Below are 12,079 nucleotides of genomic sequence, written 5' to 3'. Positions count from 1 at the left end.
CTAACCGATTCCTCTCATTAAATATAAAAGATTTTTTTTTGTCCAAAGACAAGTGCATTTACTAATCAAATGATGAGCTTCTAACATTTACATTGTATGTTACGTTGTGTTTTAAAGTTATAAAATTATTCACTTTTGTGTTTCTGTGATTTGCCATGTTCTAACATTTGAACTCTAGCAATAAAAACAGAAAGAAAAAACTAATTCAAAGACAAAATGCCCAAATTACTGCACTGCATCCTCTGTCAACAAGCTAGTTTTTGCCACTATGAAGAATAAAAAGGCAGTTATGTTGTAAACATTAACTATTTTCATTATGTAAATACTTTTATTAAAAAACAAAACAGTATATACAGATACAGTCTTTCAGAGAACACTGGAAAAATCAATTTTCTTAAAAATGAAATTGACCAAAAAATGATAAAACACACTGTTTCAAACTCAGAAAATAACACCATGGAGACATGCATGTCAAGTGTGCAATATCATCTATAAAACTCTATCAGCACAGCACCAAATAAACACTGATTGTCCGAACAATGGAAGAAAGATAAAATGTTCAGGAAAACAAACACCTGCTACATAAAAATGCAGAAATATAACTTTGAAAATAACATCATTCACTTCATGACTGGAACTAGGGGATGGCTGTGCATGAATATGTCCTTTACTAAAACTCCTGATGAGAACTGATGCTTTTTTATTATAAAAGCACCAGAAGTAAAGTTTACTGTATGAAGCTTGAAAAAGAGAACACAATGCTTTATCAATACGAAAATACTATTTTCAACTATTGTAAAAATGTATTCATTATAAGCTTATAATTAAAACAAAGTTGCATTTTCTGCAAAAATCAAACCACTGCAAAGTCGAAACACTGATCCAGGGACCATTTCTGTGTGTGTGTGTGTGTGTGGGGGGGGGGGGGGGGGGGATAAAAAGTTAAAGAGGTGAGTCCTTGTGCATGATGGAGAAGGACAGTGTTATCTGCAAGCAATCCTGTAAGACAGAAGGAAAGGAAATATTATTACATGCAACTTTTTTTTTAGACCATAAAAACAGCCTCTGTAAAGATGCTGTACAATTAAATGTTAAATGCATCTATTATTAAAAGCAAGTCACTAATAGCAAGCTATATTCATATGAATTATTAAAAAAATTATTACATGCTTAAAGGACTGTTATGAGTAGTGTAATTGATCTGGTCACGGAAACCTCTCCAATGTATGTGAAATATTAATAATAATAATAAGATATTGAGAATAGTTTGGTAGTAAAACAAACTGTTGCACGTTTTCTTGGTGCACAGAAAAAATAATTTGCAACTGCTTTTTTATCACTTAATTGGAAGCACCACAAATTAAACTGTCATCTGTAATAGGGACTATTGAACAGACATTTAGAAGTTTATTTTAAAATGCAAAGTTGAAACTAAAAAAAAAAAAATAATAATAATAAAATTCTCTGTAAACACTTAAATGTGTACCATAAGGCAGTGGTTCCCAATCCTGGTCCTGGAGAACCCCAACACTGCAAATTTGAGATGTCTCCCTATTCAAACACACCTTATTCAACTCATCAGCTCATTAGTGAAGACTCCAAGACTTCAAAAGTGTGTGTCACATAAGAGAGACACCAAAACCATGCAGTGTTGGGGGCTCTCCAGGACCAGGATTGGGAACCACTGCCATTAGGTAATGAAAAGTTCGACACACACTTGTGGTCACCATGCTCACTCGCATGAGCGTATTTACGACCACTCACCCAACCTGTGGCACATGTAAACCAATGGCAAATATCGCGATGTGTGCTGAATGAGACTTCTTGAACGTGATTTCATAGTGATAAACATCTCATGCCCTTCGCGTCTGAGTACTGACGCCAAAAGTTTCCCACTGAAAGCAATGTAGGTCCTATTGCGTCTTCACAGTGATGCTAGAGGCGCTTGACCATGCTCCAGTTTTTGACGCTTTGGGAGTGAGAATGGGTTGTAAGAAAACGCTTAAACTGCTTACTTGCATGCACCTTGAAGCGTTGTTAAACTCAGCTTTTAATGCCGTTTTACCTGCAGTTGAACGTTGCTTTGGTCAAACTCACCTCTGAATGCCGTTTTACCTGCAGTTGAGTGTTTTTAAACTCACCGCTGATGAACGCGCTAAACCTTTGCGCAGAGGGCACTTTGATATCAGATTGCGAGGGTTTTTAAACATCAAAAACCAGTTGGAGGGCCAGATAAAAATGATCTGGGGGCCGCCATTTGACTCGCCCTGGCATAGATAATTTTTTTGTAGCCTATTCCTTTTTATTTTTATTTATTGTAGTCTCGACCCAAACAAGGCAGACAACGAGTTGTGGTGTGCTGACCCAAGATGTCAGATGAATTTCAATGCTGTTGAGTTTTATAGAAGTCTATCGGACTACCCTGCACGTTGAAAAATGACGCCAAAGGTATACCCAGTTCATTAAAAAGTGACGCCAGGGTCCCTTGACCATGCGTCAGACATTTGACGAGTAGGGAATGAGACTGTGTTGATGAAACAGTAGCAGACTCAGGCTGGGGAGCAATGGTAGACTAGGGAGCATCCGTGGAGCATTAGCGGGGTCTGGACCGTGGAGCAGAAGATGAAACCATTGCCCGTGGAGCAGTGGCAGTGAAGCAATGGTTATCCCCATGAAGGATTATGTGGGCATTACGTAATGAGTGGAAATGGAGACCACCGGGGTGGAGCTGGTGGAGGGGATGACCACCTCTGCAGAGCAGAAGATCACAGGAGATCAGGAGGCCATGGTGGAGCTGAAACATGGACGGCCTCCTTGGCTGTGACAGACTGGGTATGGACAGCCTCATGACATGGGGCACAGTAACTTTGTCTCCATAGGTGTAACTTTGTGCAAACTTAGTTCACATATGGGCACCATGGCAGTAGCTTGGGGCAAAAAAGGGTCATGGATGGCCTTTGTGGCTGTGATTTAACCATAAACCTTTAATGGACTTGGTGTCGGGACCACTGGACTTGAATCAAGAAGTGAAACTCTGGCGTAGCAGCCATGGCATGAAGACATTAAACCAGGGATGACTGATCATAGGATTGTTAAATGGATCTTTATAAATGATGACATTATGGAAAACTTGCAAACTATAAAAGTTTGGTCTTGTAAACCAAGCCAAATTTACATTTACACTAATATTATTTGAAGGAATTAAATTACAATGTTCAGATTAATCAGTTTATACAAGTGATTATACAGACATACAAGAAAGGTATGAACAGGACAGGGTTGCCAAGTCTGTGGTTTTACCATAGAATTGGGCTACTTTTACATCGCAGGTTGTATTTGAAGTCCACAGGTATTTTTAATCTGAGGTTAAAAAGGAAGACAGATATCTAAGATATTATAGGTAACAAGCAAAAAGGTGGTAACGGAAATGGTACAAAGAACATCTGCCTATGAGAGAGTGGTTTTAAATAGTAGCAGAGGTTACAGAAATGAAAAGACTCACAATATATACTCAGACTGCAAAAACAAGTCTCTGAGAACAGATAGAGGAAATGTTGAGTCTTTTCCTATGTAGAATAGATGTTTGTATTTGAAAACTTGCATGAGTGTGTATGAATGTAATGTATTGTTGAAAGAACTTATCATATTACGTATGGCAACATTTTGTTTTGTTTTGTTTAGTTTTTTTTTTTTTTTTTTTTTTTTTTCTGTAGGTGTCACACTCCCATGGACTGTTTCTTGTGTTTCCTTCCCCATGTGCTTAGTGCAGGGGGGCCCAAACTTGGTCCTGGAGGGCCGGTGTCCTGCAGAATTTCGCTCCATCCCCAATTAGACACACCTGAAGAAGCTGATCAAGCTCTTACTAGGCATTCTAGAAACTTCCCAACAGGTGTGTTGAGGCAAGTTGGAGCTAAACTTTGCCCTCCAGGACCCAGTTTGGGCACCCCGGCTTAGTGTGACCTATTTTTCCGTCCTTGTCTAATTGTGTCATTATGTTCAGGTGTGTCTTATCAATTATCCTCATTTACTCTACCTTATAAGTTTTATTCTGTTCAGTGATTCTTTGTCTCGTCAACGTGTGCGTGTGTTTATGTCTTCCTATTGTGGATTACCGTATGTGGATTATTAAAGATGATTAACCCTCATCTTCTTCATCTTCGTGCGTTTCTCCCACACCACGCTAGTGATGGGCAAATGAAGCCCGATGAAGCTCTGAGGCTGCATCCGAAAACTGAAAAATGCTGCCTTCTAAGGACGCATTCCAAGGTAGGAAGGCATCAAGGCATGTCCGAATTCAATGTTAGCTTCAGTTCGTGTCTCCTGAGATGCCTTCATCTGGCCGATTTTTGAAGGCAGAATAGATGTATCCTTCGCTGCCTTTGATATCCCACAATCTTGAGCATTCCATTCCGTGACAGTTAAGCCAAAAAATAAAGATGGTGTCTGAAAGTTGCGGTCGGTGGTCAGTTTGTGTGTAAATGTTTGTTTTTGATCAAAGTTTTCCACTTTTGATGTAATTTCTAGCGAGAAATTAATATTGCAGTAATTAAATATCCACTTAGTTATCACCAAAGCTCTCTATATTTAGCTGTAGATCATTAAACCATTACACTGCCTCAGAAGCCTGTCTGAAATAAATTTTGTGAGGTGCCGAATTCGTGCACAAACACTGCCTGCAAAGTCATTGCCTGATACGGCAGCGAGGGCAGCAAGTCACCTAATATAAAATATAATAAAAAATACATAACACAAAATAATTCGGGAGCTTCACGAGTGTCAAAAACAGCGCCATCTGGTGGTTAATAAAAAATATAGCAGCCAAAAGCCTGTGAAAGGCACTCCGTGGTAGAGCTGTAATCGGGCCATAAAAGTTAGGCCCGACAGGACCCGAGCCCGACAAGTACATTTTGATTGACAGCTTTTTAAAAGCCCGAACCCGTTTATAGCCCGACATTATTCAAATGTGCGCACACACACAGCTCTTTTTCCTTGTGTCAAGAATGAATAATTTATACATGTTTTACATTATTTATTCATAACTAACGTAGACTAGACCACTTGGAAGTTGGAATAAAGAAATAAAATAAGTCCTCTGTAACATCAGCACTCTAAATGGGCATAGGCTCATTTAGCCTATAAATAGACCAACGCACCAATAAAAACGAGTCTTTTTTTAACAAAATAAATTAAGATAAATTTTAAATTAAGATGGGTATTTCGCAATAACGAAATTAAGATAAAGACTCCGACAGATTTGCTTCGCCAGCAGCTGACATTAAATAAAAGAATAATGCCAATATTAGCGTAAATACTCTGTCCATATTATGCATTTAAGACTCAATGAATATTTAGTTATCATTTGAAAAACCTTTACTCATAAAGATTAGGCTAAGGCTACATGTTTTTGTGGAGGAAAATTATTGAATCCACTGTAGATGTCTTCAGCGCGTTCCTGCGCTCACTGATGGTGCGTCAATATTCACTCATTATTCTCATAAACATGGTAAAAACTTTTTCCACACCTTAGACTTTGCTTTAGTTGCTGGTGCAACCAAAACGTAATCGCCAGAGGCAAGCCTCCGTTATACCTACTCAGCATACATTTTCGCATCTTTTTCGCGCTAATCGAAACGCATCACATACCCGCTCGTTTACCTCGCAAACCGGAGCCCGAGCCCGGCCCGAGCCCGCGTAAGATGATATAAATTAAGCCCGAACCCGTCGGGTTCGGGCAAAGATCTTCAGCTCTACTCCGTGGAACGAAGCAGCGACCACAAATTCCATAGATCGACTCATATTACGTACACAAATAAAAGCCTTACGTGCCAAATAAAAACAAACTGTGTGTGTGTTTTTTTTTTTTTTTTTTTTTTTTTTGTGTGTTGAATTACTCTCTGATAAAATAATTTAACCATTAAACTGTGGCATTAAATGCCAATATGAATATCAATATGATGTAATAGAAGAATAATGAACATTGAACACATATATGAACTGCATATGCCAAATATTATTATTTTTTTTCTTAAATAATGTTTATTCTTCATATTACATTTATGTCTGGGTATTTTAAATGTAATTGAATAAGTCTGAATGAAAACTTACTAGTAAGATCTGGGCTGCGTTCAGCCCCGACAAAAACGGTGCAAAACGTTTTTTAAACGGAAACGGTGGTGCATTGAACACCCTGAAACTGTGGTTAATTATTGCGATCCAACATTTGCCTCGCATTTCAGGATGAAAAGACAAACATTTCAGGTGAAGGATAATCCACTTCTTACCTCCGAGACTGTGTTATGATCTAACGTTATATGACCTTATTATTTTTATTGTGAGTATCATTGTTGCTGATCACTGTTGTTGTGCTATGATATTGTAATATTTACCATTATATAATCAGAGGGGTATAGAAAAGTTTATGAAAGTGTCACTCCATAATACAATAGCAAAATATATAAATATGTAAAGAATTTTTGTTACATTAATCAGTATTTAGCACACCTTCCTAAGGAAAGGATATGGACCAGACATTGCATTTACTAAATTATATTTTGACAGACTTAAAGAAGTTCCAGATCTATACTTGTGCTCCTATTATTTTAGTTATTTTGCCTTTAATGTAAATAAACATGTGCAAACAATATTCTTGCTCTGCAAATTTATTTTGATGTTAATTACATTGTGCGAGCTCTTAATACTGCGTGGTTTATATACACATTGCTGTTGATTGGGCTGACATGTTTGACACGTCCACCAAACAAGAGAAAATGCATCTCAAACCCGTCAGGCCTTCTTGGGGTTTCCAGGAAACATGTCGTTCAAACCGAAAACCGTAGCAAAACGGAGCACACCAGTTTGAATTTGAACTTGCCCCTGGGGATTCGAACATTCCGACACACGCACGTGATTGGACAGAAAGTAAGGCTTCATTTTTCTTTGATCACGTGATTCTCTGAAAACAATACACGCTCCGGCACAGAGCATCATGAGAAATTGCACTGCTTACTCAATATGCGCTTTGAAACTTTAGTCTCATATGTAACATTACTACACCACACAGTGACGGTAGGTTTTTCTTTGTGCCTAACAAAAACAATGTAAAAAAATCTTAATTGATAATTTCCATAATACACAAGACTCAGACTAAGACTGAATAAATTTGGTAGTTTACTATGTATATAAAGAAAAATGGCTGATCGGATAAGTAGATCAGAATTCTAATCAGAAGTCAGGGGTTAGATCAAAGAAGGATAAGATTGGAGGTTGACACTGTTGATGGTGTGACAGTAAAACCCTCAACCTCAGACCATCTTTTAGGAGGTGGTTATGGTAAATAATTGGCTATATGACATAATTAATCTGATGTGTTATAGAGAAAGAGCCAAGATAACAAGCAACTTTTTTAAGGGGAGCCTTAGTTGAATTTCCTGGGTTGAGAGCTATTCCTTATACACTGGAAAATCAGGCCATTGAGCCTAATGGCTGGTTGCAGATGAATGTGTGCCATGTCCAAAGTTGCTTACTGTTTCAAAACCAAAAAAAAAAAAAAAAAAAAAACAATAAACCACTGCCAGGAGATTTTAAGACTTTCATGTCCTTAGACTGGAATGTTTGAGTCCTGTTTTAGGATTCTTGAGGGAAACTGGCAATACTGGCCATGACAGTGGATACTGTGGCACCTGTCGATCATCTATCATTTAGTAATGCTAGCTACATAAGCTTCATGTGGCTTGTAAGCTACTAAATATTTTAAATAATTATAAAAATAGCTCCAATTAGATCAAATGCATCATTTATTAAAAAAAAATAAAAATAAAAAATTCTTCCATTCATCTAATTCTTCTTCTGGAGGGCCACTTTCCTGCAGTGTTTAGCTCAAATCCTAATTAAACACATCTGAAACAGTCTAAGGTTTTAAGTATTACTCGAAATTTTACAAATATTGCACTGTTTTCACTTCTATTTGCCCTCTGCCACCCGCCCTTTAATGATGGCTCGATAGCATTATCACTGAAAAAATGATGGCTGTCGACTGAGAAAACAAATGTTAATATACTTTACAATTGCGACATCTTCTGGTTTAATACGTGTAAGTGCAACAAGGCTCTCAGAGTTGGTTGATAGAGAGAGAGAGGGGGTCCGTAAATGTTACAAAACTTTTCTCCAGAGGATCAAAAAGCGTTGTTACTCCATTGTTGCATCAATAGTGGCACTCTCTGTTTATCTCTTTTGTATTTTGTTATTCAAGCCCCATATCTGGAGCCTAATTATGCTTCCTTATGAACTCTATTGCTCCAAAACACTGATTTTATTTAATTTTATTAATTTAGTGAATTAAGTCAATTGATAAAAACCCTTGAAACAAAAACAGGGAATTGCTAGCGAGCCACCAAAGCTGTCTTGCGATAGTAGACTATGTGTAAAAAAAGCGCGCTCCTGGCAGATGTGAGCCTATGCGCGCGCCCTACATAGTCTTACCACGCGTCACGCTCTCTTTGACTAGAGGAAGATGCACACTGGCGCCCTACAAACCTGAACAAGATCAGCGCGCGGATTACACTTGAACCGATAACTGGACGCCAAGGCATTCGTCGTGTAAATATAGATATATTTAAAAAAAAACTTTGTATTTTTGTGTCCTTTAAAGTGGATATTTATTAAAGATGAAGAAAACTACTTCGCATCAAGGTAAGACTTAGCATTATTAGTATGTGGTGTATAAGTAGGCTATGTATGAGTTTTAAAAGATTTTGGTTGATGGTGAAAAATTGGTCCAATAGCCTATTTCTTTCTTTCTTCTTTCTTTCTTTCTTTCTTTCAAGCTTGTATTATAAAGTAATTACTATCTCTAGGTTCTCGTACTTCACTTTATCCTGGGGGTTTCTTACAGTCTGAGAGCTCTATTAATATACTTAGGCATGAGGCCAGCTAACCTCTATTCCTAAATGCAGAAGTCACTTAAATGGTAGGTGAAAATAAAGCCACATCAGTCAGATCATGCTGAACCAATGTTGACTATAATAACTTTTACAAAACCTCATACATACATGTGCTCATATGTATTTCTCTGAATACGAAAGTAAAATAAAAAAGAAATATTTCATTTTATTTTATGAAAGCAGCCCATTTCAGTTTACAGTCTGTTCTTGCTTTTAGTGATAAAACTATATCCAAGTTTTCCTTTCTCTTTGGAGTGTTACAGGCTGTTAGTAAATATATAAGATCCCTAAAGTTGCAAAGACTAAAATCTCAAACCCAAAGAGATATTCTTTATAAAAGTTAAAGCGTTAGTTCACCCAAAAATGAAAATTATGTCATTAATGACTCACCCTCATGTCGTTCCAAACCCGTAAGATCTCCATTCATCTTCGGAACAGAGTTTAAGATATTTCAGATTTAGTCCAAGAGCTTTCTGATCCTCCATTGAAAATGTGTGTACGGTATACTGTCCATGTCCAGAAAAGTAATAAAGACATCATCAAAGTAGTCCATGTGACATCAGAGGGTCCGTTAGAATTTGTTGAAGCATCGAATATACATTTTGCTCCAAAAATAACAAAAATAATTAAATTAAACAAAATTAAATTCTATTCCTATACTGCTTTTAACACTACAAATAATCTCAAAACAAAAAACGCTGCTGACGTGTTTTCTGGCGCACCCAATAACAAAGAAAACACGTCAGCAGCGTCGTACGTCAGCGGCGTCACTGCAGTGTCGTGAACGCGCTCACAACAGACCCGGAAGAGAAGAAAATGCTGAATAAAGTCGTAATTTTTGTTATTTTTGGACAAAAATGTATATTCGATGCTTTATTACATAATTTTCATTTTTGGCTGAACTAACCCTTTAAGACTCATCCATGGCCTCCTAAAATGCCTTGTTTAAACACGCCCCCACATCTCTATGTCATGATGTGGGAAGATTTGCATAATGCCGCCCAAATGTTTAGGCAAAGAAAGAAGGCATAACCTTTGATTCTCGCTGTTGCCACTGGTGCCATGTTGTGGAGACACTGTTTCGTTATGAAAGCGAAACTACTTTGTTTGGCCTTCCAAAAGAGGACACAACTAGAAATCAGTGGTTAAGTTGTATTTATGACAACGTTCCAGAAGAGTTCAACCCAAATATTCAGATGTGTGCAGCGCATTTAACGGAGGACTGTTTGCTGATCCTGGGAGAGTAGACTACAATCAGTGTCGGCTGTTCAGACTCACAGTCTGTAAGTATGTTTACATATGTAAAGGATTTGCCTCTGATGATTCAAACGCGAGTTTTGAGCAGTGTAGAGCAGCGTTTCTCAATACCAGTTCTCGCACCCCCCTGCTCTGCACATTTTTCTTATGTCTTCAGATGTTTGTTCTATTCGAACATAAGTGCCCTGCGAAGTGGACATCACAGGATATTCTGCCATGAATCTAGTTCGAAGCGAACGTATATGTTCCATTCAAAGTGTACAGAAGTATACGATATCACAATTTAAATTGTAATAAAACACAGAGCAACACAAATCCACACATTACAGACTGAAAAAACCTATATCAAAAACAAATCCGTGAATGAATTTTCCGAAGTGAGGTAAACTTCAACAGATTTCCCCTGCTCAGGGAGTAGGAAGCAGTGAACACTGTGTAGGGACCATGTCAGTGGGAATACAGTTCATGCTCACTTCTAACGAGCTGATTATCTGAAAAAGGTGTGTTAACAAAGAGAGACCTGCCAAACCAAATACACAAAATAATGTTCTTTTTAGCAACATCATATGACCCCTTTAAAATACATACAAGTAGGGCTGGGCGATATATCGAACGATATGATCATGCGTATCTAGTCAGTAAAGCCGGTTCCCTGATTAGCGCTAAATCGCCATCACCTGCTTTCAAATGGAGCGGCATTTAATAGACAGAGCCGTAGTTCACTGAAAAGGTACGCAATATCGCGTTCATTATCGAAGATGAATCGCCTTCGATAATGAACGCGATATTGCGTACCTTGCCTGGAATTGAACTGCTGGTTTCGTCTGGTCAGAGGAGAACTGGCCCCCCGACTGAGCCTGGTTTCTCCCAAGGTATTTTCTCCATTCTGTCACCGATGGAGTTTTGGTTCCTTGCCGCTGTTGCTGCTGGCTTGCTTAGTTGGGGACACTTTATTTACAGCGATATCGTTGACTTGATTGCAAATTATTGCACAGATACTATTTAAACTGAACTGAGCTGCATGATGACATCACTGAATTCAATGATGAACTGCCTTTAACTGTCATTTTGCATTATTGACACACTGTTTTCCTAATTAATGTTGTTCAGTTGCTTTGACGCAATCTTTTTTGTTTAAAGCGCTATATAAATTAAAAAAAAGGTGACACCAACTCACACACACTTGTACACACACTCACCTATAAATGGGCATGACTGTTACACTGCAACTATGTAAAATAAAATCAATAATTCGACTACAATGCAGTAAAAAAAAAAGTGGACAGCAAGGAAGGGGTTACACTCTTAAACATCAAGAGTGTAAAACGGACCACTCACACACACTTACTTACACACACTCCCAGACACACACTAACATAATTATACATACTCAGTTGAATAAGTATGGCTAAAACCATATAGCCAAAATTAATCAGAAGAAATAAAAGGTTAAAATCAGATCAGACCCAGAAGGATTAAGCTCTGATAAAGCATTCCTATTAATTTTTGTTACATTTTATATATATATATAAAATAATATATAATAGAGTTTTGTGTAACAAAGTGCTTTCTGTGTTCAGGTTTGAATGTAGTAATAATAATGCAAGAAAACTACACTTCAAATCAAAATGTAAAACAACAAAAAATATAAACCTTGACAAAAAGTAGTCTTTGAGAATGCCTTAATATAAAGTTATGTATAAAAAACTAGCGAATTCACAAGCCTGTCTATAGAGTCTTATACAGGTATCTAGTGGTTACACCATGAAATTACAGGGGGTTTTTTTATGTCAAAGGCCTGGTCTCTATTTTAATCTGAAATACTGCATTAATTGAAAATTTTTTGTACTATTTTCAATGGGAGAAATTGATCATAATTATTG

At 37.5% G+C, this 12,079-nt stretch overlaps 1 protein-coding gene across 1 annotated transcript in view; it reads left to right on the top strand.

Annotated features, from left to right (window-relative positions):
• The first annotated feature begins 8,648 nt into the window (after window positions 1-8,648).
• Window positions 8,649-12,079, top strand: part of sept9b (septin 9b) — a 73,470-nt gene continuing 70,039 nt past the window's right edge. Inside the window, exon 1 of the mRNA XM_042725715.1 lies at window positions 8,649-8,688. Within this exon, the coding sequence (XP_042581649.1) occupies window positions 8,664-8,688 (25 nt within the window). The 5' untranslated portion in view covers window positions 8,649-8,663. The remainder of the gene's footprint in view (window positions 8,689-12,079) is intronic.

Source organism: Cyprinus carpio, chromosome B6, assembly GCF_018340385.1.
Source record: "Cyprinus carpio isolate SPL01 chromosome B6, ASM1834038v1, whole genome shotgun sequence".
Classification (NCBI taxonomy): domain Eukaryota; kingdom Metazoa; phylum Chordata; class Actinopteri; order Cypriniformes; family Cyprinidae; genus Cyprinus; species Cyprinus carpio.
Note: the sequence above shows the minus strand (reverse complement) of the source record. Positions and strands in the feature narration are given on the sequence as shown.